This window comes from Enoplosus armatus, chromosome 12 (genome assembly GCF_043641665.1).
Source record: "Enoplosus armatus isolate fEnoArm2 chromosome 12, fEnoArm2.hap1, whole genome shotgun sequence".
In the NCBI taxonomy this organism is placed as follows: domain Eukaryota; kingdom Metazoa; phylum Chordata; class Actinopteri; order Centrarchiformes; family Enoplosidae; genus Enoplosus; species Enoplosus armatus.
The window spans coordinates 8,198,258-8,226,249 of record NC_092191.1 but is presented as its reverse complement, the minus strand read 5'-3'; the positions used below and the strand labels follow the sequence as shown (position 1 = coordinate 8,226,249).

Sequence of the window (27,992 nt, the reverse complement as noted above, 5' to 3'; positions counted from 1 at the left end):
TACATTTTCACCTTCAACATTCTTACAAGGTAGTCGATGTATAAAATGAGCCTTACTTGTTTGATCAATAAGGATTCTCTTATAATAATAATTTGGAATCCAAACACTTTACCTTTCGCTGAGCCACTCCCATTCGTGTAGACTTGGCATCAATAGCTTGGTAGGTGAGCCAGAGCCCAGAGTCTACATGCTGAACATAACAAATGGAGTCTCCATACTTGATCTCTGGGATCCCCATGCCATCGACATTTGTCTTTGTGCCAGTGTCAAGCTTCTCCTATAGACAAAAATATATTGTTACATGTGTCAATAAACTGATCTGATCACTAATGACCTTCAAGTCTGCAGTCTATAGAAACTTTTGGATTATGAATTAAAAAAAGTTGAGCGTATTTCTCATGTGACTCCTGACCTTCGATGATCGAAAGCAGAAGGAGGTTGTGTTGATGTCAGCCTTGTCCCGATCAACCAGATGTAGGCCTTTCTCCTCTGTAAGACCCAGGTACCTCCCAGTGGTCATATGGCAGAGTCGGAAAGGCTGTCCCCAGCATGTATGCCTACCACTCCAACTGAGGAATATCAAGAGCATTGTGCTTTTTGATGCTTTTCTTTTCCTTAGAAGAAAATTTAACAGTCCACAACATTTCGTTTTTCCTCTTTATTGTTTAAATGGTAGAGCAGGGAACACACAACCCTAATTCCATTCTGGGCCAGTGATATTAAATATGGTTCCAGCAACTCTGTGCCGCCTTTAAGGGCAAAAACAGCAGAAACAGAAATTCTGTGCCCTGCTCTGGCAGTGACCAGCAGCAGTGTGTGTAGCGTGATGCTGACTCACTCTATGGTTTTAATAACAACCATTAATCTCCTTTTTCTGCAAACGAGACTTCAAAAATATTTTAAAAATTTGATGGTGTTTCCAAATAATAACTGTAAAACTTTGTTTTATATGATATGCTAAATATTACTTTAAACTGCAAGGGAGTGGATCATCACATCCCGTATATATCCTGTATACTTACACAACACGCAGAATCTCCAGCCTCCAGAGAGAGCGGGCGTGGCTGGAGACTGATCCAATCTCATAATGCATTATCCTAGATTAAGAAAGAAGACAGGACCACAGAATTAAAGGAGGTTTTGTCATGCTGACATGAGGAGACTGGTCTTTTCAACTGACCTTTGCAGCTCCTCTCCCTGCTCTGTGGACGGAATAGTCAGACATGCGTCACTATGGCTGTGGAGCAGTCGCAATGTGTCGCCCCCCTTCAGGTATCCTAAAATTAGCACGACAGACATCAGACATAATCCACTGAAAGAGACATTTTACTGCATCTTCGAAACAGCCCATTTGTTGGCTATAACTGGTATCTAAACGAGGGTAACTACTCCAAGCAAAATAGCACAGAGGGTCTGCTTCGTAGTAATTATAGGCACAGGTCCTACATTAAGTACTAACCAGCATCATTAAAGTCTGCATCTGAACCTGATTTTGACTCATCGCCAAAAAAAAGGAGACATCACATGTAGCTGGAATACATACACTACTCACAAAAAGTTAGGGATATTCGACTTTCGGGTGAAATTTATGGAAAATGTAAAAAGTTCATGCTACAGTGATATTATATCATGAAAGTAGGGCATTTAAGTAGAAGCATGCAATGGTAATTTCTTCATCTCATTCCTCATTTCTGCTCAATGTGAATCGACTTCATGTGAAAGCTGAATATCCCTAACTTTTTGTGAGTAGTGTATTTGACCAATCATATTTCTTGGACACAACAATGACTTGGATTATATAATTCTAAAGATTTGTAGTTTGTTTTTCCGATATGTTTAGGGAGCAAAAAGTAAAGAAACTTGCCTTGAGCAATTCCACCTCCAGAGCAGATGGGAGCAACACTCCAGAGAGTCTGCTGGAAGGCTGCATTAACAACCAGGCTGTCACTCAAGCTTTTGTTGTCAAATACAGTGCCAAAGGACAGGTGCTGGAAAGACACAAAATGGTAATAACAACAATCAACAATGAATACATCTTCTGCTTTTTCTACTACAATAGCTGTTCAGCATAAACAATTATGCTAAACAACTCATCAGAGGCAGAGAGAACACAGATTACCAACTACCGAATTACATCAAAGGAAATGAAACCAATGACATAAATGACAGTTTCTGAAAGAAGAAAGATGGAGAAGATATGCAGAAGAAAAGAACACGCATTCAATTTACCAACTTCAAATGTTAAATTTGTAGTTTTCATTATTTCTTTAAACAAATAACCGATCTAGGGTGGTTGACATTTGACATAGTCTGAAATATTTAAAGCAGATCTAACAATGAAAACTTTACTCCTTTACTGACTCACCAGATATCTCTCTGAGGACACATTGACCAATATGAGGTCATCTCCAACACGCACTTTCTCACCCTCTGACCTCTGTCTGGATGCTGGGTGGATGGTCCACCAACATGCCTCACCTGAGCCACAAACAGAATATATACAAATATAGAATAAGTTACGTTTTTGCAGTTCCACATGCTTGAAAAAGGTTTACAGTTAAAATTACAAATAAACCAAATTATATTATAATTATACAAAGAGAATAAAATATGGTAAAAATGCATTACATTTGTATACAGTTAAGAGCACAAAAAAAGTAAATGTATTGATATTGAAATTATTAACAGTTTAGAAAGGCCCAATACCAAATACCTGCTATATCCACTTGCAGACCAACATCAAAAGTCAGCTTGTCAGTCGAAGATTGAGATGAAGACAAGCAGCTGAGATACTGGAAGTAAAGTGGACAGTCGATATACATTTCAGTGAACATAGGAACAAATATTTTTATTTTCTATTTGCCATCTGCAAGTGGAAGAAGTAAGAGTCAATTTCTCTTATTTATATCAGCATTATATCAAGGTGAATCACCATGCCACTGTATGAGTGTAGGAACAACACAGCCTGGCCATACAGAAGGGTGCGATGGCTTCCTCCAGCCCCCACCTGCAAATCACAATAACAAAGCATTATACAACTCATAGTATGAGTAAACACAATAGTATGACAACAGTAGTGTGAAAAGTGAATAAACTCAAAAAGAAATAAAACAGAGACAAAAGACAACATGAAAAAATACAAACAATTATTATAATTTAAACAATGGCAAATAATAATCAAGTAAAATAGAGCAAATAAAGGGATCAAACAACCTTCATTTTGTTCACTTGTTGCTTTATGTCAACACCAGCTGTTCTAGTTTTACAATGGCTTATTTGTGTCATAAGACTGTGTTAACCTAGTTGCTCCAGATGAATAAATATAGTCCAAATCCTTCTCAAATAGTCTCAGATAAAATCATGGTCTGTATTGTAGTCAACACTGTACAGCATACTGCAGTTAAATACAATAACATGTATTTTATTTATACTCGCAAGTAAAGCTGATGAGGCCAGTTTAACCTGGCAACTTATTGTGTCTGCAGTATCTTAAAATTAATTCATTTAAATTATGAAATTACTTGAATTACTTATGGTGATTAAAGCCCACTCATACATTTTAAATCATACTAAGAATGTCACAATGACGTTGATAAATAGCAAATAATATCTGTTTCAGGAGTGTTGAGTTGAATTGGGAGAAGAGAAGGGAAGAGAAGACTCTCACCTCTGCAGCCAGGTGCTTACAGTGGGCCAGCATCTCCTGCAGGGCTCTAACAGAGAGACACTGTGCGAGGACAAAGCCACATACAGACAAGTCTGGTGGAACATTCTGTTAGAAATAAAAAGACAATAGAGCATGTGTCAATGAGGCAGCTTCATATCTGTCTACTCCCTCTACACGCCAACCATGCAGTTAGCAGTGACAAGGACCACAGAAAACTGGGAATTGGGCAGTCCAAATTGGGGAGAAAATTAGGAAAATCTGGCAGACAAAAATCAACAAAAACATAAATTATGTGCACTGAATAAATAAGTAGGGAACATATTATGCATGAATGAAATACTATGAAATATTAAATGTGATAAGTTATTAATTTAGAGGTGAATTAGTAGTAGGAAACAATAAGTCTTTCATTCAACAGTCATTAAAACTTTATGTAGAAAGACAGACAGTCAACTTGTTTTGGATATTATAGTTGCATGTGTGACCTCTATATATTGGTTTTAAACATACAGAAGATATAATATTTGTGTACAGGTCAAATATTCTGACACTTTTAGTGAATTATATACATCATTTTAGATATCTCTCTTTTATTTATCCAAAACAAGAGTGAAGAAGTTGGACGATAATTGACAAATGGACTGCTCTGGCAATGAAGGAATAAATGTGCAATCACTGAGCTCTTTACCTTGCAGTTAGAAGTGGACTCAAGCCTGCAAAGTCTGCTGCCAAATCCCTCAGCAGCAAGACAGAGCTTCACATGTTCCTCCTGGGAGGTGAAGGTACTCTGCAAAACCACCTCATCTCCCTGAGAAAAACACACGCACAGATAACAGCCGAGTTACAGATTCCAATATATAAAAAGAGCCATCTGATTTGTTTTGTTGTTGCATTTAGGCCAAGGGACACTACAACTCTCCTGTATTTCATATTTATAGAATTCTATTAGGGGAGTTAACAGTGTCTTAGCATAGTGACCCAACATACCTATTCACTGCTAGCATGAATTTGACCTTTAGGAATCCTGTAAACCAACCAACAAATATCTAAGAAAAAAATTAAACAATAAGCCTGAACAAACTACATGAAAATATACTGAAATACCACTGAAGGTTTCACATACTGTTTTTATTCAAATTTACTCAGTCATACTGGCATGACTTATCAGGGCTATACATTGCACTGTTGTGCATTCCCACAACACAAATAGAGTGATGCGTCTTCTCTAGTAAAACAATCTAATTGATTAAATTTCAGAAATCGCTTTCTCCCAGTTAAAATTTCATCATCGGGACGTCCAGCATTTGGAGAAAGTTGCTTCTGAAAATTTGGTGTGCCAAAGTCAATAGGCAACTGTTGTTTCAGTGTGCCAGATACATATTTAATCAACATTTCATATCTTTTGACAATATGAACATTTATTTTAGTATGTATACCGAGCATCTTTAGCAGTTTCTTAAAAAGTTGAATGCTTAACCTAAATGGATTCACTAAGGTATTTGAATGGATTCAGATGATTTGATGAGTAGAAGTGGATTTGATACTGGATTCAGATTGGATAAAATGCTATCAAACACCAACCCTTATTGAATAAGCAGCCTCTACACTGAAAGAGGGATGCTGAAAAGGGATGCTATTTGCTGCTATTTGTTAGGTCCCATGTACCTATAAATTCTTTAATAATTTCTTGCCCCTGTACCTTGTTCACACTGTATGTTTCATGTAACTAAATATAAATATTTTAAGTACCCTTAAAAATGTAAGCATAAAGCTTTACTTATATATCAACAACATGGTCTAGCCCTACTGTAAATGCATCATGTAGGGTAGATCTCTGTCACCTAAAATGTATCTTATCTTCACTTGAATGCCAAATGGACCACGTCAAAGGAATAAGGCCTTTCACATCTATTTAAGGAACTGTAGAGAGGGACAACAGATGACTGGTCTCCAAAATCCAGCCAGGACTACCAACACCTCACCATACCCAGGCTGCATACATCCATATTGGGAAGATACTGCACTGTCTGACCCCTGATTCACCCTTCTTTCCACTCTTCATATCAGCAGTACTCTGCAATCAGTCAAACACACTGCCCAATGCTGAGGCACTGTGTGGCATTCAGATGGCTAGAGGACTCAGCTCTTCTTCAAGGTACATTTGGCAGGTGAAAATTCACAACGCCACAAGACTTAATCCAAATGTTGAAAGCCCTGGCAATTTGAAGTGCATGTTCGCTCGGCTGCAAGAGGCTTTAAAAAGTCATGTTTTGGGTTTGAAACTGATGCTGGTCTATTTATTCCAATCTGTACATTTCAGGGTTTCCTGTGGCGTTTTATAGAGCAGGTGGACCACCTTGACTCAAACAAAGACGGCCTCCATTAACATCACAAAAAATGAATTCACTTTTATGACAAAAAGCAGAGGGGCTATCTCACAAATACCATATATTTAGTGTAGCTATCATGTTTCTGCTGGAAACTAAATTGATCATGAGACAAGATTTGTGGCTTACCGCCTCGGCTGAACAATTCCCTCGGGGAAACCCTGTATTTGATGTACTGATGTATGACACACATATCTACAGTGTAATTTCATTTTGTGGATCGCTCTTACAAAACAACTTCACCCCAATCTGGGTACTGTGTTCAGTAACCATCTGCATCACCCCCTGTGAGTATGTGTATTTGTCTTATATCCACACCAGACACTTTCTCTGTGACATGCCCTTATCAGAGGACAAAGATAAGAAGCTGTGAGAAGACAACTTACAACTAGGGAACAATGATAGCATCTTGCTGTGAGGATAAAAAAAAAGCTATTTGTGATCTTCGTTTATTGCGGTGATTAACAAAAATAAAGTCATGAAGATGGCAAAAATGCTGCTGGGAGCTGATTTATCATTAAATCTTGTCATAATTATTATATACATTTTATGTAACTTATACTAAAAATAAATAAAACATTATAATTTTAATAAAAAGAACAACTTTTTAATTGATAGCCTGGTCACACATGATTTTGATAGATGCATGCTTACTTATATTAAACTAGCACTAAGCAATATTAAAACTATGGTGATAAAATAAAGAAAGAAAATATACCTAAACTACTCAGGTTGGGGTTAATCTTAAAAAAGTAGTCAGATTTAGACTTCAGTTGTAAATATGCAGCAAACATGGATTTGGACACTTTAATGTGCAGCTACTTTTCGTATCCTGAGACATAACACTCCGGAGGACTACACAAGTATAACGTTAGTGTTATATTTCAAGTATAATTAAAGCTGTTTTAAAACAAAACTGGCTCATTTCCAAAGAGCAAGGTTAGGTTACTAACTGTTGACAGCTCAGGAGCTAGCTAGGTTAATTAGCTTAGTTAGCCAACGCATCCTTTCTGGCTTGACCAAATATTAACCGTTACACTTAAACCAGTTTAAAAAGTGTCAAACTTACTGTTCGTAGAAACTGAAATTCCTCGTCGCCCTCTCCAGTGTCAGCCATTACGTGAGCCAAACTTCTCACATTAGAGAGACTTGGGCAGCATTGGTGGTATTGAAGGAGAGAGACGGGGCCAGGGCAAGCAGGAGCACGAAGGTGTACAGCCGTTAATGTGTGGGCGGAGCCTGCAGTTAAGCTCCGGGCCTCCCCTGACTCCATCTTTTTTTTTTTAACAACTGCTATTTCGGCGGCAGTAGTCTAAGTCAAGTGAAGACAGGTGCTAGCGTGCTAGCATCCTATCATTCACTTTAACCTTTCTTTCTTCTCTTTATACATCCATGCTTCAACCCACTGGAGATCGAAGTTCACTTCATCTCACAGGATATTCACCTGTAACTATCACTGACTTCTATAAAGTACTTTTTCTTAACCCGAAAAGGATAAAGATCCAGGCCTGTAGTATCTAAACCTCTACAGTTACCTGATAAGCGTTCCCTCCTGGTAGTCTGGGGCTTCTTTGGAGGCTTACCAAACTCAGGAGGGGTGAAAATGGATTAAGTGTGGATTTGGGAAGAATACTCAACTTTGGAGTCTACTTCCAAAAAGTGATTTGTTGTCAGTGGTGGCATAGTGCTCAGATCTTTTACTTTAGTAAATGTAGCAATACCACAGTGTAAAAATACTCAAAAGTTACAAAAGTCCTAAATTCAAAATCTTGCTTAAGTAAAAGTACACACTCAAGCACACCACCAGGACAAACGTTCCACTAGTACACATAATATATAAACATCTAATAGGCTAACGACAATATATTTCACGTAAGGCTTCATTATCCCCTGTCCATTTTCGTTACATGACCCACACCAGCCTTGCACCAAAATTCCACTTTCACAAAGAGAGAAGCCTTTTAAATTTTGTGATTCACTGACCAGTTCTGTAAGGCCATCCTGAGGCTATAATCTTTGTCCTGAGAGTTATTTCCGTCCAACAATTTCATATAATAGAATGAAGGAATAATTGCAGCCTCTGAAGATGACACTGCAGATGTCACTTTTCTACATAGTCTGAACTACTTTACCAAGTGTTAAATGTTAATTACAATCTCATACAGATATGAAGAATTCGGCATATGGAAACCTGATTGTAAATGAAAATGCTATTCTTACAACCACTACTGATGTAAACAAATCTTTCACAGCATCAGTCTGATCACTGAATAAGTTGTTGTTTAGTGTTAGTCTTCATATTAAAAGACCTTTTAATCAGTTCAGGTGTGACAGCAGGTTCCAGTCCTGTGAACTTTGGCCATGGGGCTTTTGTTTACATGTGGATTATGGCTTTAAATATTTTCAGACATGCTGACAAATTGCAAATGAAAGACATAGTACAAGCAATAATTTATCTGGTTGAAATAAATGTTTGAATTAGTCACAAACAGTTTATTTAATTAATCCAGTTCCCTCAAGTACAAAGTTTAACTCGCTGAATTTGTTGATAACAGAGCCAGCAAATGTCTTCAAGGTGTCAGTTCTGCCTGAGCATCTTTATTTTCCTACCAAAATACAACAAATCAAAGCTTTCACCAAAAATGAGAACGTCTCTAGCACCTATAGATATCAGTGGTGTCTAAGGCCATGTTCATTCGTTACAGTAAAAATAAACTTTTCTTTTAAAGGGGACTGCTTGGATCTAAATAGAGTATTAAATTAATAGTGTGCGCCAATGCCTTGTGTTCAGTTTGTGTGAAGTGGCCAATGATCCTCTTCACAAAAAATTACTTTCAAAACTTCCACAGTATTTTAGCACTCTTGCAGGGTTCTCAAACTGCCAATGGGTGTGAAATTAAGATTTTAGCATCACGTGTTATGAGCAATAATTATTTCCACTACTGTATATTTAAATACTCCCTTTGTGTATTGCAGTATAGCAATTCTTTAAATACTTTTTCTTAATTTTATGGCGTAGAAAGGTGTACTAAAAGGTGACATGTAGCCAGACAGCTGCGTGACATCTTAAAATATGTCAACAAAGGAAAATTGGGAAACAACTTGACTACAAAAGTAAACATATTTAGTCAGCACACAAATTAAAGGTGTCAAAACATCCTCTAGCAGGAACAAGTGAAAAAGTGCTTACATGTTCCTAGAAATAGGTGGGGGAAGAATGTCAGCACAGTGACTTTGGCCACCATAAATTGGAAAGTATCTATGAAAAGAAACTAGTTTATACATTGAATACGGTAGTAGGTTAAAGAGTAATCTAACACACATATTGTATATAAATGTAATCATAACACAGGTGTCATGTGTGCCATACAAATGCCTTGTCCCACACTATCCAGTGGCAAAACTTTCCCCACATGTATAATTAAGTACAAATGCAGACGAGATCCTTTGTATCTCTTGCAGCTTACCTCATAGAAATAAATGGGGAAAAAAGGAAACCTCCGACACAAATTACTACTGCCATGGACAATTTTATTTTTAATCTGGCTGATATCAAGGAGGACTTATTTCTAGGTAAATGTAAGCATTAACATGTTTACTGTATATTTAGTCTCCTGTGTTCGCTGCCTTTAAACCACTGAGCAATTTTAAACATTCACTCTTCATGTGGTTTCCCACTTTTCCTATGTTGATACTGTATATTTTGGGCCTTTTGTGAACCCATTTCCTGCACAGTTTATTGTTGAATGGGAGTAATTGTAATTCTGTAATTCACTTTAAGCATCTCAAAATGTCTTATCAGACGACTGTATTCCCAAAACAAGAGCACTGTGAGGAAACATAAAAACAATACATGACGTTGCTAGACAAAACAGGACTTTCATGTCTAATTTCGTCAACTGATAAACTACGGAAACACCACGATCCTGTTGTTGTATTACCAAGTGATATGTATTTTTGATATGAGTAAAATTCTCCTCTAGCTTTACCTTCAACACAGAACCCTACTTTCTGCACAAATACCATAACACACAAGATAAAATGTACAAGGTATTGTTTCTTACAATATAATTTGAACATGGCAATTTCTATTCGTTCAGGGGGCATCTTTTATCCAAGAGTACCAATACAAATGACAATGCTCAGCATGATTGTAGACAGTCGAATGAGTCAGAAAACTAATCAACAAAAACCTGATATGGTCACAAACACAATTCATTCCACATATTTGATCCACCTTTCTTATAGATTCCTCATATTCATCAAGAAATAGAAGACAGGTTAAAGGTCACTCTCTCCATAGAGGGCGGTGGAGAAGGCAGTGTAGTCCAGTGCCCCTGGTGGTGCTCCATGGCCGGTGTAAGGCGGCATCCTCATGATGCAATACTCCGCTTGTTCAGGGGGAAGCTCTCTCCTCAGCTCCTCCACTAGTATGTAGGGCTGTGGTGATGGAAAGATGTGTTTCAGACATGTTTCCCGAAAGATTGACGCCAATACGCCCCCTTTCCCATTTTAAGCTCAGGAACAAAATTGTATCATAAATCAACATGGCATGGCAAATACTTGGAAATAATGACTGGAATAGAATAGATTAGTGTCTGCTAAGAATATCTGCCCATATGCCAGTAAGTCCCACTAATACAAACACACACTCACACATACCTTGTCAGTTGCCAGGATCCGGAAGGATGCCACAACCTGCTCGGCGGTGTCTGTATCAGCAGTCTCTCTAGTCATAAAGTCAATGAAAGACTGGAAAGAGACGATTCCAGTACCATTGGCGTCCACCAGCATCATTATACGGGCAAACTCCACCTCTCCCTGAGAAAGGCATGGAGGAAGAGTGAGAAGAGTCTGTACAGTATATGTGTAAAACACAGCAAACACAAAATTATGAGAGCAACTGATAGCACAGCCCCATCCACCAACCCATATTTGAAATACCTACCAAGTCATAACCCATGGAGATGAGGCAGGCTCTGAAGTCATCGGTGTCCATTGCTCCATTCTTCTTCTACAGTCGGAGGCCAAATTTCAGTTCACCAAGAAATGAGGAAAGCAGAGTCGATTACAGAAAAGATCAAAACTTAAGACGCATTAGCTAAGTGCATCATATACAGTACAATGTGCCTGCCAATATAGCATTAAATATGACAGCGTTATTGTAAGACTAAATCCAAAGCATATGCAACATGTGCTTTAGATCGTTTTGCACTATGATAAAATAAATAACTGAGGAGGAATGCTTTCAACTTTAAGCACCTAATCTTTTGGCTTTTGCGATAAGACATTAAAGATGCTGCAGATTTCATAATAAAGGAGGTTTGAGAGATTAAAAAAGCAGGAAAGTAGTTATTGTAATATCCATATTTACTTGCATGCACACACTACAGCTGTGCCCACACAAAACGTCTTATCTGGGACATCAGTACACAGCAGTATTTTGCTACTTTTGTGATGAAGTTTGTATTTGGCAGGTGTATTATCCATGTTCTTACTCCAGTATGGTGAGACAGACATTCTGAGGAATTCCTTCAGATGCAGCTTGAATAAATGAAACACCATATTGAACAACATAAGTCATCTAAACCATGAGAGAGCCAGACAATATAGCTAAATATGGCTAAATATTCCACAATACAATAATAGCTACTGTTTATAATGCATTATTTGAGGCAGTCTGTGATGGCCAAAGGAGAACTGTTACATTTTCATCCACCTTCTCCATCAGGAGTTGTTCAGGTCAAATGTAGAGTAAACTGCTCCTGGGTCTGGTAATAATTCAGAATCTTGCACACAAACACTTCTCTATGGAGTACATTTAGGTCATGGTGCTCACAGTTACGGGACTATCTCTTAATACAGGATTACTATCACCCCCTGCTCTGCTTCTGTATCGCTCAGATTGCTTTAGATCAGTCACTCAAATGGACAAAAAAAAAAGACTCCAGTGATGTGTAATGGAGAGCTGTACCCTGTCAAAGTGGTTGAAGGAGGATCTGAACTCATTCATCTGCTGCTGGCTGATGCCTTTGGCATCCCGGGTCAGGATCTGGGTCTCAATCTCGTTGATGGTCCGAGCGATGGTTGTGAGGAGCAGCTCCCACCCGACACGGATATGCTGTTGATGTGGCGACAGAGCAGACATGTTAACAGAGAGAAGACACACCTTGAGCAGTTTAATGAATATTGAATGTTTAAAAACTGGATTACAATACTGAATTTCAGTGTCCATGCAGAGCTGCAATGAGTATCTTATGTAAAAGCGTGTATGTGTATGTGTGCATGCACTGTTCATGTCCATGCATGTGCATAGTCTTGTAACACTGTTTGCCACGGCCCTGTACCTCCATAGTGTAGTTGGTGTGTTTGTTATCAAACACCAGCGACTCTTGGATTAGCTGGTGGTCTCCCTCCAACTTGTCGATGTTGGGCTTGTAAGCAACAATGACGTGCTCAAATTGCTTCAGTTGGGTCATCTGGTCCTCCAGGGTGCCTCCTACCTCCAGGGAGCATCGCCCAATTTCCTGTGAGGATAACACGCGCACAAGGTCAACTTATATGTTGGACCAATTTAGGTCATACGATGCTGGTGTACAGATCAGATGGTTTGCTCACTGATACTGCAGGGAGTCATTTACCTGTGGCCAACAGTAAATTCTGTCAGGACATATAGCATTTTATGAAGAAAGATTTTATGTGTATAATAATAATAATACTTGGCATTATTCAATTATCATCATTATCAGGAAAGCCATCATTATGGTCAACCTTGTGTACAACGCATTTGAATATAATTATCTTGCATTTTAGGTCTTTAATTATTTAATTAGATGTAGATAACTGTCAAATTGCTTATGAAGCCTGTATGTCTAACCTCCATCCTGGCCTGTATCCAGGGTCCAATGAGATTAGCCTGGGCAGCAAACTGTCGTCTCAGCCTTTCATGGGCATGCTGGCGTGCCATCTCCTCCTGGAGGGCACCGTCTCTCTGAGGAACCAGCTTCTTCACCTAGAACAGACACACACACACACACACGTACACACAAAGAGCTTAATTGTAATTTTGAGAAGATGGCTCCTCCTGAAAAGAGCCATTAACATTTAACAGAATTATGCTAGTATATTTGGATTATATGCTTTAGATCCTTACAGGGTGCTGAGTCCTTTGGCTCAGCGATAAAACATTAGACCAGCACTTAAATGGAATGTAGATACTGCACTCCTAGTTCCTATTTCATAATTAATGCTTTTATATGGCCACTATCTGAATAATGACTTTATTCCTCAATATATGAGTCTTTAAGTGAGTTTTAAAGCTGTAGCTACCTTTTCCCACTTGTTGAGAAGCTCTTCAATTGTGATGGTGCTGTAGGGGTTGACAATGTTGGCCTTGATCCCATAGCTCTGGGAAATTTTCTGCACCTCATTGTGGATTCCCAAGATGGCCTGTCTCTCTGCATCCGCCTCAGGTAGAGTAGCTTTGAACTGCTCATGGGCTGCGATTAGACTCTGGAATGGAAAAAGGGAAGTCCTGAAATTTTATCAAAATTTCAATTTTGTCAAGAGTGATATTATGTGGTTTTCTTTAGGGTGTGACAGATCTACCAATATTGCTCACTGTATAACATTAAACATCCAAACATGAATCATAATCATAGGAAAATTGCAAGCAGGTTAATCTTAACAGCAGCAATACTGTGAAATTAAACTACAATCCCACAAATAGCAGTAAGTGTGAGAGTCTGCAGTGCTGTGAGTGAGCCTACCTGGACCTCTTCAATAGTATGCACTATGAACATGTCCTGCAGATCCTCCATGGCTCCATCCATCCAGTTGTTGAAAGGAGCTGACCTCTTAGCAAACTCCAAGAACAACTGATCAATAGTCTCCAGCAGCTTATCTGTCCGCTGAAAGGATTACGAAATATCACATGTCTGTTTTGTATATTTTTAAATCCTGAAAAAGACACAACATCCAACCTATAGCTCAGCATTAGGCTCTACCCTGAACTAAGGAGGAGTCATCATCTTCATATCTCACATAATAATCCCAAAACAAACATCCCTGCACTCGTTTTGAAGACTAATCCAATGGTGCATAACTTTGGTATGGCCTTGTTAACCCCAGACTCTGGCTTGGTTGTTCCTCCCCTCAGCAGGGAATGGCTGGGAGTGGAAGATTGACAGAAAACAGACCCCTGTCCCTGTCATTCAGACTTAATCCTTGGCCCTTTTCCCGGGCCCTCACACATTTGCAGGTCTGGAATGGCCAACATGGATCAGAGGAAATGGCTAGTGGGCTTTCAGCCAGTCACTTCCTGGACAGGACTCTTGCATCTATTTCTCCTTTATCCCCTCCACCCTCCCATTTTACCATCCTATCTGGGTCAGGGATTTTAGAGGGGATCCAATTACCTCTCATCAATCAGTTATGTCTTCACTGTTCAGATGTCATTGACAGACACCTAAATATGCTTACACTGACATTTTGATTAAGTTGGTTCTGGATGCAACCTCATTCTGCATCTATTGTGGTCCGTATGGAACGTTAGTGCACTCTTGTGGGGACTTACTAACTTATCCCAACATGTGCAAATAAATGAGCCCTTCAAGTTTTAGGAACTCACTAGCTATAAAGGAAGAAAACTCTAAGCCTGTGAGGAAAAACTGGTCAAATGGTTATGAATGCTTTTCATCTTTCAGTCAAATTCACAAATAGTTCCATTTTAATATTATCCTTGTAAACAGCCTTGAATGTTGCCCTCACCTCCAGTGCCTCTCTCCTCTTCTGAGTCAGCGTTCCCAGCTTGTCCCACAAGTCACAGATGCTCTGGCAGCGTTGGTTCACAGCAGCCACATCGTGATAATCCAGCTCACTGGAAAAACAAAGCACGTACTACCGTCTGTTTCAGAGCTTTACTCTGTTCCCCTGGCATTGGAGGTGCTTTTTCCAAAAAAAAAAAAAAGTAGCATAGTAGCAAATATTTCAGTTAACTCCCAACTACAAAAGGTCTGATTACAAGATAAGAAACAGCTCAAATTGAAAGCATAAAGTTAAATATGCACTGCCATACCAGACTGAAACCAAACTACATGTACAAATACAACTGCACAGCCATAAGTTGAATGCTTAATATCAGTTTCAAAAGACACCAGAGAAATTTACATTTACACTAGGATACAATGAACAGGTTGTGTTTGTGATGCAACTGGAAAGGCAAATCAAATACAAGCACACCTTCGTCAACAAGTTTACCAAAAGCTGAAAACCAATTTTAGACTTAGGAAACTAATTTGAATAAATTAGAGTTCCCATTAAAAAGTTGCAGGCCCCAAAAGGCAGTTTTCAGTTCAGGTAAAAGCACAAAACCCTGAAGGCTTTACCATAGTCTTAAGTTTGGACACAGGACATGCAGCTATTTACAGTACTTACCAGGGTGTGTGTTTGCATTGCGATACCTTTCCATGGCTACACTGACTTGAATTCAGTTACATCCGAGCTCTCAAGGCTTTTGAATTCTGTCCTCTGTAGTTCAAAATACATGTTTGGTTTTTTTTTAATGCCAACCCATATTAAAAAAAACAAAAGACACAATTCTTTAGTGTTTCAGCATTTTATTTAAAATTTCAGAACAAGCAACTTTAACACAGATGTCAATACACATTTTAGCGAACTGTAGGGATTACTAGAGCTGCTTCCAGTTGGTTTAAAGACCTAGTCCTGGTTAAGCTTTGGTATAGTCCTGGGACTGCAGCCAGGCGCCATCACTGGGAACCTCCTGGGTCTGAGTAGGGATAATTGGAAGTTGAGCACTGGGAAAGTGGTATTTCTCATAATGGACTTCATCCCAGCGGTCTCTACCAGCCTCATAGTCTGACTCGAAGTGAGAGACTGTCCCAGGAGGAAGTTGACCAGTCAAGAAGAGGTAGTACTGGTTGGGTCCCACTGCTCCCACTTGTTGTGGGACTGGATGCATGGGACCTTCTTCATACGTGGAAGTGGCTGATAACACTTCAGCTCCCTGCGGAGCCAAGGCATACGGAGGCAGTGGCATGAAACCTTGTTCTTCAGTTTCCCGCTCTTCATTTCCATGCTCATAGATGGATGCATAATGGCTCAATTCACCAGCCTCAAAGCCAGGTCCAGGATATGGAGGAGGTGGCGGCGGCGGCACAAAGCTTAGCTCCTCAGTTTCCCTTTCCGAATTACCCCGATCAAAGTTCACTTCATAGTTCTCAAGCTCACCTGCCTGAAAAAAAGGTGGAGGGGGAGGAAGGCCAATGTCAGGTGTGGGCTGAGATGTTCTGGACATGGTGTTGGTATTCACAGACCCAGCCATAGGATCCCAACCAGGAGCAGCATTCCATGAAGCCACACTGGACATGTCTGGAGAAGGGCCAGGGCTTGTTGGATAGGTTTCAGGACTAGAATTCACTCCCTCCTCCACTGGTTCATACGGGAATGAGACAGCAGGGTAACTCACACTGGAAGGCTGAGCAGGAGAACTTTGGGATGAGCTATAATGGAGGCCAGGACGCGCCTCCATGTTAGTGAAAGTGCCCTCATTAGGGTTACGCTGGCTCCAGCCTAGGGGCAAAAATAAATTACGGTAAAATATAATTAAGTAATAAAGCATGTGATAACATTTCAAGTTGTGAGTCCATAATGTTTGAGGACATATAGTATTATAGTCTCAGTGAGGTGATAGTCTTACCATTTTTAGCAGGAAAGCAATGGACATTCCAGCTAAACAGTGCAATGAGGAGCAACTGACTGCAAGAGAAAACAGCATGGTCAAAAACTTGAGTAAAATAAACAAACATAAAACAGAAAATTAACATGCAAACATGTATCCACTACATACCTTGCAGGAAACCAAGTGGCCATTTTGCTTGTCAGCTGAAATGCTGTCTTCCTCCCTCAGAGCACTGGTTAAATATGAAACAGGAAATACTCTCTGGCCAATCCCAGACAGAGAAGGTAACGATGGACAGGTGTTCCTCACTGACTGCTGATTGAAAATGTCAGCATGCCTGTAAACCACACCCTTCACCCTTCTATTGAGAGACACTGTAGTGACGAGCACTTAACTAAGAAGGAGAGGGTTTAAGTCATTTTCATGAATACTTTTTCCGAAGTGGTTCAAAATCATCTCACATGCAGTTCATAGTTTAGGGACTTCAAACTGTTCCAAGTTATTTTCTGCACTGCTTGTCTCCCACTTTTTTCTTCTTCCACTGTCTAAAATATGAACAAAGAGAACAGATGTTTTTTGGACCACTTAAATACTGTATAGTCTATGTGAGAGCATTGTTGTGTTGTGCACATGTCCTTTGTTGCTTGTCATCCATAATCTATCCAGGCAATCAAACCTGTAGGTTATAGTGTCTAAAGCCAAAATGCTATAAAAATAATATTTACAAGAGAGAGACTGAAAACATGATTGTATTAGTTGATTTTGCCATTAGTCGCCCCCCCCTCCCCCTTTCTTTGTGATTGTGTTTGGCAGGAGTGAAAACATACTCCTGGGCCTCCATGACACATGACTGCAAACGTCTGCTTAAGGGAGTGCGTACTTTAGTTCCTGTGCAATGGCGGCAATCTGCTCCACTCTGTCCTGGTGGGCTGCCAAGTCACTCTCGAAGGCCTCGTGTTTTCGAAGCAGTGCTCGGATTTCTGTCAGGGTGGCTGTTTCATAGTCCTTCTGGGAGAGGATCAGTTCTTTACCTGAATATCACACATATGCAAACAGAGGGATGAGGTAAGAGAAAGGAATAACAAGATGATTCGTAGGTTAGATCTAAACACAGGCCTTATTTGGTCATTGCAGATGAAGAAAATGACCTGTTGCAGTCCACTACAGGCTGATTGCATTGGACAGACTCTAAAACCTTCAATCAAATCTCATTAGGAGCAAGTCTAAACAAACCCAAAGGTTGAAGGAAACACTTGAACACTGAAAAGCATGCAGAAAAGCAAGAATGCAGATGCCTGTAGATAAACAGGGAGCTAACAAGTCGAGATAAACATGCAGACCTATAGACAACTTGTAGCAATGTGAGATAGATAGAAAAGCAAGAATGCAGACAGTTACAAAACTAAACTATAACTGACCGCTGGCCCAGTTCTCATGATTGGTGGCTTTTTGGCGAAACTTTTCAGCCAGATGGTCCAGCCTCTCCAACCTTCGGATCTCTGTAAGGAGCCACTCCTCGTAACCTTTCTCGGCCTGCTCCAGGCCCTGCCATGCACTGGCTATGTCCTGTACGACACCAACAAAAATGAAAACTGACTCAAACTGACAAATAAGAAAATTTGATAAATAAATATTATTTGCAGTTGCAAAAAAGTGTAAAACAAATCACTCTCTATTGGTAGACTGTCAGAACCTGTTACTTATCTTATCCTATCCCGTTTAAGATTTAACCTCTAAAGCATTTGCCATGAGACTTGACATAAACAGTGGTGTACACAATCATTAGTTTGACTGTAGAAGAAAGTATTTGGAGTCCTGACTTACAGATACCATCTTCCCCTCAGAGGGCATGAAGGCAGGGCGATTGCTGATGCGCAGCTTGGTCTGCAGGGTGTTGAAGTTAATTTCCAGCTGGCACTTCTCCTGCACCTTAGGGGGCTTGTGCTGGCGTCTGTAGTCCCTGAAGTCCTCCAGCTTCCGCTGCATCTCCGCCATGGTCTTCTCTGGGGTCCGGTTCTCCAGCCAGGGAGTGGTGCGGCGGATCCACTCCAGCAGCTGGGAAACACAAGGACAACATGGGAATAAGTGGAGAGGCAAGAGAGCTCCATGTTAAGATAGCAGTGAGTCAGGGAGACTGTGATGAATTATTAATCTTTTCAGCAGGTCTCAGCTTATCACAGCAATGGGACACATAAGTGGGGGAAAGAAAGATGTTTTTTGATCTAAACTTTGATCTACTTTCATGTAATAGGCAGAGGACAAACTCAAGTGTAATTTGCACTGTATATATCATTATCCACAAAGGTTCTACAGTTTTCTAAATTTTGCTTTGAAAAATCAAAGGTTTCATTACACATAGTGTCATCATCGTACAAGAGGTTATATATATATTTTTTTATGACATGCTTTACCTCACTGGCCAGTCTCTCATACTCCTCCATCATTTTCTCATTCTCCTGGTTCACACCGAGCACCTTACAGATCCTGTTGGCAGCCGTCTCTGCCTGAGAGCACCAGACACGAGAATAATGTAATCACATAGGCAATGTACCACAGTGGGACATGCTCCCATTGATACTTCAAATATCTCTAATGACATTATCCTCATGGATGAGTCGCTCAAAAAATATACGAGGGAATATATGAGGGATAGAAACAGAAATTGGTAAGGGCACTGGTTCAACCCCGATACCTGCTCAGCTCCAGCAAAAGCATGGTAGAAGCAGGACACATAGGTCATGATGGCTCTTTCATCAGGCTTGGGGGTGTTGATGATATCTATGGCATCGAGGGGGAGGGAAAGTCAAGGTGGCAGAAAGGAAGAAAAAAGTGAAAAATTACTTTGGAGAAGGAGAAGGAGACAGAAGCAGCACATCCATTTTAAGTCGACGTGTGATTTTAAGACTGAAACAGACCTCCCACAGACCAAATATCCTCATACACACACACAGTGAAGCTTCTATTGCAAACACATATTTAAAAGAACAGTACATAATAGTATAAGTTAAATATTTAAATCTGAAAACTCATATTGGGTACATCTATTCCATAAAACATTACCTTCTGCGTCCAGCATTTTGGGAATGTCCAGGTGTTTCTCGGCTATGTCAAAAGCCAGGTTCAGGTTCCCCAGAGGATCATCCTAAATAAAGAAACACAATTCTACATCACTGAGCAGCAATGCTGGACTTAAAATGCCACCGCGCTGACCTCCATGCTATGGTGGACACATCATAGTCCCTGATCACCAACCACACATGCACATTAATTTAATAGCACTTGTTTTCAGTTTATATTTGAGAGAGCTGCTGCACAAAAACCTAGAACTGACTTCATACGTGATCTAGTTTTTACATGAGCTGGAGATTTAATCAAAGAAATTAGCTTTTTTTTCACACAAGTGATTGACAGGAGAAACCAAGTGTTTTAACAGAGTGGGTGAGGTGCATTAAGCCAACAGCTGCCAGTGAACCCTTCCCTGCTAATGGGACAGTCAGTGAGAGTGCAATGGGGTAAAGGGATCATGCTATCATGCTGCTGCTATTGTCCCTATCTCTGGACCACTGTTCCATAATGGTAGGGGGCCGGGGGCTGGGGGCTGGTACACTACATGACAGGGCCAGCTGCTCTCAGATCCAGTGCAGGACAGAGAGATGGATGGATAGGGTGGTAAATTGATGACGGGACGGAGGGATGGGTAGAAAGATACCCCAAGGCATCTGTGTGTGTGTGTGTGTGCCCTTAACCAGAGCTGCTTCACAAACACGCTCACCTGGAGCCAGACTCAGCAGCTGCCTGGCGCACAATGCAACTGTCTCCTGGCAGCATGAGCAGAACTGAAAAGTCGAGGTGTGACTGAGCGTGCGAATATGTATGTCAAAGAAATAGAAAGAGTGAGAAAAAGCAGCAGAGGGAAATAGATGAGGTAGATATGTGTGTGCCTCATCACTCATATTTACCTTGAGTGCCCTTTCCTAACTATGACATTCAACACCATCCTTGCAGTGATACTTCAGACTTGACTACTAAATATCACAGTAACCATTTCATAGATCTCTTAGCAGTACCAGCAGCCTCTAACTGGGGAACACTACGTGACAATAGCAGAGGTAAAGCTAAGCCTGAGCTCTGTGGGGACTAGGCTCATGTTTCTGTGACTATTCAGGGTCAGCTCAAGTAAGGCCAGTTGTGTGCTGAAAAGTCAGGGCTTCTGTTTCCAAAACAAATGAAAATGTCACTCTTCCTAACCAACCATGGAGTTCCCCTACTATACAGCATCGACCTAGGTAAAGTACATTTTTCTATTTAAGCTGAGCAATCCTGATTTTTTTAGGCCATGAACAATTTATTTGCTTCATATATTCATTGGATAAAATCACTACAAAACCTCATGGAAAAAATCTCTACTGCCTGTTTTTACGTAAAAATAAGGTTTTATGTCAAAACAGACTTGGCAGTGGAAGAGAGAAGCCTCAGATATTCCCACAGCAGCCTCTGCCTTCCCGTCTGGCGAAGACGGCAACTTCCTCCAGAAGGGAAAGAAAGGGTGCGTTACTTGTGCATTATTGTTACTGGACAAACATGGGAGGGCTGTCAGCTGTGCTCACTAGCTTTCCAAATAAGCAGCACAGCTCACTGAGGCCCTCACCTGTTTGCACACAAACACTGAGACTCCTGACCTTCCATTAAACCCACAACATTTAAATGAGCTGTGGATTTGTTCGCCCTGAAAAACATTTAAGCTAATGTGGTATGCACAGACTTGTTATAATTTGATGGTAGACATGGCTTGGTTTGCATATTTACCACTCCGGGTTTGTGTCATACAAGAGAGGCCACATATCTCCTCCATTAAATCCAATGTTGTAATGGGCACAGTGGGGTGCACAAACAAAACGCACCAACAGTCTATTTCATGCTAATTATGCTGAAATTGTGAACCGTGTAAACTGCTTTAGCTAAGAAAAATGAAGCATGAGGTGAGACTAAATGAAAGCACTTTGGATAAAAACATTCTGCGGTGAAGAAACACATCCGTAGATTAAAGTAGCGTTACATCCATTAACCAAATAATACACTGTTCACCTGCAGCAAACATTATGGCAAGGTGCTACTGCCTATGATAACCAAGTGGACTTCAACTTACTTCAACTCAAATAATTTACACTGTAAACAACAGGGAGCTGGTCCTATGAAATGCCACATACTAAATGTATCCAAAGTGCCATTATTCTGAGTTCACGCTGTGACACGAGTGTTAATTCTGTTGGAATCAGTGTGTTAGTGTTTTGGGGGGCTGGAACACAGCATCCTGGTTACAAGTGAAACCACACGACACCTTGTTGAGCTTAGAGTAGTCGAGGAGGTCGGGTCTGTGTCTATGAATCAGGGCGCAGAAGGCCAGGCCATCCTTCCAGCTTCACCAGCCGATGAGCAGAGAGAACCAACATGTCAGTTCAAAGAGAGTAAGAGAGCGCTAACTTGACTCAGAGATGAAGCTGCTGGAGTGCAGCAGCAGTCGGCTGACATTCTGTACTGTTTAAAGTCAGCCTCATAAAGAACTTACTTACTTACATAATGCTATCAGATGAACTTATTCACTGTGCAAACTCCATATTACTCTAGTATGTACTGCTATAATAAATTGTCTTGTATGCCCAAATGAAATGAAAACAATATTTTGGAATATGTGCTGACATTTATCACATATGACATGACTGTATAGAATAGGGGACAACCTAGATTAGCTATCGATCACATAAACTATCCCTTTAACCAAACAGCATTTAGGACTCAATGGCCAGCGTCTGAGGTGTTTATGCTTACCTGACATGGAAGTTTTGGACATTGACATTCCTGTAGGGGGCAGTCTTTCTCTGACACCAAAGGAGGAGACCTTCCTTGGCAGATGTTTCTGAGGGGAGAGTGAATTCACAGGAATTGGTTACATAGCAGTGGTTACATTGTGTACTGCAATCCTGCGCAGGTGCTTTGCCTTCTAAAGCTCCAAAATTTAATGTCTACATTCAGTGGACACAATGTCTAAAGAAAATTAGCTAGATTTAGATTCTTTGGACTTTATTATCTCACCTTCGACAGAAATGTCCTGAATGGCGAAGCGGAGGATAATAGTCCAGATCATTCCAAGAGTCATCTTTACATTCCCGTCCACAATCTCTGAAAGACAAACGACCTGTTAAAATCAATTTGCATGAGAGCAAATAATAAAATCAGATTATCACTCTGATTATTTTACACTGGTGGCCTGTAGTATATTAACATATACAGGAAGGATTCGGGTACCTTCAGCTCCAATGGAGACCAGTTTAACTCCTTTGCTTGTGATGAAGTCCAACGCTTTGTTGACATTAGCAATCTTATGAAACCGCATCTTCCCTCTGTCTGGCTTGGGTAACCTCTCTCCTGCAAACAGAACATTACACAACATTTACCCTACTGGTGTCGTATCACAAAGAATAAAAGAATAAATAATTGAGAGGAAAGAATAAAACATGAAATTATAAACAAAATGTCTTCCTTTAGTGATCTAACCTGAGATAACCTCCAGAAGCAGCATGAGTTTGAGTCCATTCCTGAAGTCCTCTTCAATATTTTCAATTTGAGTACCAGCTTTCCTCAGGTGGGAGTTACACCAGGCTGTGAAGGTCTAACAGGAAAGGGAGACCCGGGTCAATTAAAATAGGATTTGAATGAAAATGTCACCATACAGATGAACTGTTCTGTGCATGGAAACTGCAGTAATTTCTGCACTTCCTGTGAAGCTCTGCTGATGCACCACAGAAACAGAAAAGACAGGCGTTTATAAGAATGCATGTAGCACTATTACATTTTACACTGAGTTAAAACAAGTTGGACTTTAACTTAGCGTAAAATCTCCTTTACATTATATGGATGACACTATAAATACAATATTCCTCTCGGCAGTAGACCTAAACAAACCGAAGCAGCTAACAGCTTAACAAGTCTTCACTATATACCAAATCGATGTTAACCTCTTTGACCAGTGCTACATTTCCAGATTAACCTTCAGTGACCCTTTGGTGTCCAATTTCAACTTTTTCCTCCCGTAGTTTCATAGCCAACAACCATCAGAACAAACGTGCTCCATGTGGGGCACTGAAATACTGTAAATCACGTTAAGACGGGATCATTGTCTTTCTCCTCCTATTTTTATAAAGTCCCTCAATAGCCAGCAGCAGAGTTCACAGGCGCTCAGGACTGTATGGATGAAAGCTGGGAGCCGACCACAGAGCACATTCCGACCGATATAAGGTGTTAAATTTAGACCTCTCTGCTGCGCCTCACGATAAGAGACAGGGAGGGGAAACGTCAAAACGTCTCGCCGTGTCAACATGAGTGAAAATGTCACGTGGATACAGAGACAAGTTTTCCCCTCACGTCACTTTCTGTCACTATTCTGCCACTTATAATGTGATTGGTTACAGCTGCAAGGAGATAGCTTTATCACAGAACATGTATGCCGTCCTTCCAGGTCACACTCATTACTCTGCTGAGATGAGGACAGGAAGGCGTGGGAGTACAGTCAGAAATTATCATTTAAAATCATTTGAGGGATATGCCATAGCCATAGTGTTAAAAATGTTAACCCCTGGCACAACAGAAAACATTATAACAAGCTACTATCATCAACTAGAAATGAAATGTTCTTGTTTATATGTGCTTAAATTAATGAAAGCTTTTTTGTACTTTTACTCTCCTTCACAAATACAAAAAGGTCTGAATGAGTGCTTAAAGTACTTGGACTTGGGAAGTCAGTGGTCAAAGTATGACGCTTACGGTACATTTTAAAACATTTATAACAGAGTTACTAGCAGTTAATAGTCTTTCACATTTGGCTTCACTTCATTTTGCATTTTTTGGCCCTTTACTTGGCCATTTTTGAGAAAAAACTAATTTGTGTAGCACTTTCTCCAACCCTGATTCTTACACATCCTTATGCCCAGTAGGTCTGTATATGGGTGCCCAGCCAGCCACTCAGGCTTCCCCTCTGGTTGCCGGCGCAAAGACAGAATATTACAGGCTTAAGAGTAAAGGCCATCACATTCCACACTGAGTGAGTCCCCAGGGTGTACGTGACATTGAACCGCTGCCCTCTTTGTCAAAAAACGTGGCCTGCCGGTCCTCCAAATTTGATTCAGCCACAGTCTTGAACCCTGCTGCCCACTTTCCAAGCCCCCCAACCCCACCCCCCTCCCTCTCCAGCACTACTGACCAGTGACGATTAAAGCTAAAAATATTTATGAATCACATCCAGCGAGGACCAACCCTGTCACTGAACTGACTGATGCCTTTGGGGCCTCACTAGGTCAGAGGCTGGCAGGCTGTGTCCAGGAGGATGGAAAATAAATGAGAACCAAATGTTTAATATGTTGAACAGACAGAGCCTTATGAATGGATCACAGTGTTTTCTCATACTTCTTCTGACTTCTATTTAACTTACATGAGCGAATTCATTGCTTATCCATAACCCTTCAGCACTTTCACTTAATGTGACACATCACCCTGGCAGTGCAGACTTGGCTTAACACTTGACTTGAATCTGAGTATCAGTCTCTGTAACATGAATGGGCACTGAAGGCTTTATCAATCTCCTTGATAAATCTGTTCGATTCAGGTAATAGATTTTAAAAGGTCCACATAAGCACAGCCACATTAATATCCACTGAAGGAAAGCTACCACAGCTGCTAGTAGGATTTGAAATAAGCCTGCTGCACTATGGCTTGAGCAAGATAAGAGATTTAAGGCTAGTGGAGATAAATTATTTGGAAAAAAGAGACTAAAAGTGTCCCCTACTAGAGCAAACAAAAGCCTTGAGGCAACACTAGTGCTCACTGTGAATATCAAGCAGGGGTAGAAGGTACGCGACAAGCTGGTATGGCACAGGACAACTTCATCACCTCCCACAGTGCCTAAAGAAACACTATACCAGTGTTACTGTATGCAGCCATCATTCATCAATTCCGATCATTTTTAACAGCTGCTCCCAGAACCAAACCACTCTCCAATGAGCACTTGTCAACTCCAAATTATACTCAGTAAAAAGATCAACACTGGAAACATAGCTGTGTAAATGGACCAGGGACCCGACTGTCTTGTTGCTGCCTTCTGTTACCACAAATACCGTTTTGTCATCCCATTGGGGGCCACAGGAGGTTATGGGCATGGAGCTGGAGGCCTCCAGTTGTGCAAAGAGCTACAGTTTAAAGCGCAGGCCAACTTTTAAAGCCCTAAAACCAACTGACAGTGTGGGAGGCCGAGGCTATATTGAGTCGCTGGTACAATATTTCTGCATGGTTTCTATAAACAAAAGAATTCCGCACCAAGGACACTGGATTAACCCTACTATAATGCCTTTTAGTCGCGAGGTTAAAATTAGATGTAGCGTCCATTCTAATCCCAAGAGCGTCATCATGTGTTAGGAGCATCTGTTGACAGCTCGCATTCCGCGCGTATCAGTGGAGAGGCAGCAGTCTGCAGAGCCGCTGGAAGGCAGAGCTATTGTTAGCTGGTACCCACCGCATCCGTCCGTCAAGCCTCCCACCCGGGACCCCGGCTGCGTCAAGACAGCAGCACGTAACCAGAAACACGCCGGAAATTGAGTGGTGTTGTCCTTCGAAATAAAACTGCACGTGAAACTTTAGATTGGAGCAACAGTCCTCGATTCATACGTTAAACTGCGCCGATCTCATCACTTTTTTTATAGACAGTTCTAGATTTGCCTATTTAAATTTCACAGTGCTACAAAGCTAACTGTAACAGAATAGTAGCACCTAACGCTAAATGCTATAAGCTAGCTAACTAACTAGGGCTATATCAGTGCCAGGAAGACTGGATAAAGTTGATGACGTTGTTACATTTTTTATTTTTCTACTTTTATAGTTTATGCGATTTGATGCCGAGGAGTTGGCTAACGTTACCTCGAAAATAACATAAGAACAATTGATAATGTATTATTAACGATTATTCATGGATAGCTAATTTACCCAAGTTGTGTCTTGTGCGTTCGCGGCTCTCCCCATGTATAATCACATAAAAAGGGTACTTATAGAAGACACATTCTTTATTACTCTGGCGTCTATGGTAAAAGACGCAGTAATTATATTTCTAATTTGCTACGTTTAGTCCATTTAACGCTCCTGAAACGTTAGCTTCACCATGAGGTGCTTTATTTTGAAACCGTTGGCCGGAAGTTCAGCTCTTTTCTACGGTGTGCTTGACGTTAGTCCCAAGAGCTCTCTGAAACTATGTTGTCCGATAATGTACAAATCACTCGCATGGAATCAATTATTACACTCTTTGAACTATTTAAACTTTGAAAACGAACTTATAATGTAATTCTGAGTAACATAGTTGCATAGTTTTCTCCTTTGCGTCCACCACACAGTGCGTAAATATAGCCAGGATTCAGTTTAGTTTTTTAGTTTGAGTATTATTTTCTCTGACTTACTTTCCTCTGCTGTTGTTCCCAGGCAGGGTCCAGCAGCATGTCCCTGTCCCAGTCATCCTCCTGCATCATGTATTCATCCTCGTAGCCGTTATTATAGTGCACCGTGGTTTCCACCTGGGTCATCATCATTGTGCCGTTACTTTCTGTTCCCCCGACACTCAACTGCGTGTTGTCCTTAAACTGGATTAACTGTAATGCTGAGGACGGGATAGTTTCCTGACTTTCTCTTCTCCGAGCTGCTGCTTCTTCTGTTTCTCTGTCTCACTCTCTCACGCTTGCCCTTGTCCTCCCGACCTGACAGACGTCTGGCCCTGGTTGCCCCAGATGAACAAGCGACGGTATCATTAGTACTCGAGCGTCACGTGACGCCTTCATACCTTCCCCCAAAATCCCCATCTCACACACACACACACACACACACACACACACACACACACAAACTGCAGCAGGACAGTTTAATAACTTGAGATCAATAAAACAGTCTTTATTGTAGAAAAAAAGACTTTCATTTAAAATAAAAAACAACACAAAATTGGCTTGGGACATATAAATAAAATGTTTCCTCCTTGAAAAACCCATGTATTCTTACACTGAAAAGCACTGGTCACCACTGACACTGTTACAAACCCACCACAATCATTCACTCTATAAAAAACTGGGTATTTAAACCTGTCATGGCACAATGTGGTGTATCCAGCCCACTCTTCCATTTCCTAATGTTCATGTTCTATTGTTCCTTTGTTGCTCTT

General features: G+C 40.6%; 2 protein-coding genes across 3 annotated transcripts in view; both read right to left on the bottom strand.

Moving 5' to 3' along the window:
• Positions 1 to 7,171, bottom strand: part of LOC139294576 (ryanodine receptor 2-like) — a 61,496-nt gene extending 54,325 nt beyond the window's left edge. The window contains exons 1-11 of the mRNA XM_070916493.1: positions 7,124 to 7,171; positions 4,356 to 4,475; positions 3,662 to 3,772; positions 2,933 to 3,007; positions 2,714 to 2,792; positions 2,366 to 2,478; positions 1,865 to 1,988; positions 1,181 to 1,277; positions 1,023 to 1,097; positions 413 to 569; positions 113 to 277 (exon numbers count right to left, since the gene is read on the bottom strand). Of these exons, the coding sequence (XP_070772594.1) occupies positions 113 to 277; positions 413 to 569; positions 1,023 to 1,097; positions 1,181 to 1,277; positions 1,865 to 1,988; positions 2,366 to 2,478; positions 2,714 to 2,792; positions 2,933 to 3,007; positions 3,662 to 3,772; positions 4,356 to 4,475; positions 7,124 to 7,171 (1,164 nt within the window). The remainder of the gene's footprint in view (positions 1 to 112; positions 278 to 412; positions 570 to 1,022; positions 1,098 to 1,180; positions 1,278 to 1,864; positions 1,989 to 2,365; positions 2,479 to 2,713; positions 2,793 to 2,932; positions 3,008 to 3,661; positions 3,773 to 4,355; positions 4,476 to 7,123) is intronic.
• Positions 7,172 to 8,493: 1,322 nt separating this feature from the next.
• actn2b (actinin, alpha 2b) lies at positions 8,494 to 27,369 on the bottom strand. Of its 2 annotated transcripts, XM_070916027.1 has the most exons (22): positions 27,240 to 27,309; positions 23,809 to 23,828; positions 23,306 to 23,420; positions 23,057 to 23,176; positions 22,844 to 22,930; positions 22,580 to 22,667; positions 22,092 to 22,170; positions 19,814 to 19,895; positions 19,446 to 19,531; positions 19,165 to 19,257; positions 18,578 to 18,808; positions 18,172 to 18,319; positions 17,634 to 17,784; positions 14,824 to 14,932; positions 13,824 to 13,964; positions 13,384 to 13,566; positions 12,932 to 13,066; positions 12,402 to 12,581; positions 12,029 to 12,175; positions 11,003 to 11,068; positions 10,717 to 10,875; positions 8,494 to 10,494 (listed from the first exon to the last, which is right to left on the bottom strand). In XM_070916027.1, exons 1-22 carry the CDS (start codon positions 27,307 to 27,309, stop codon positions 10,336 to 10,338), a joined length of 2,649 nt encoding a protein of 882 aa, XP_070772128.1. In that variant the 3' UTR covers positions 8,494 to 10,335. The 2 variants fall into 2 exon arrangements, with proteins under 2 accessions (XP_070772128.1, XP_070772127.1); XM_070916026.1 differs by lacking the exon at positions 23,809 to 23,828 and having other exon boundaries at positions 27,244 to 27,369.
• Between the last annotated feature and the right edge of the window lie 623 nt (positions 27,370 to 27,992).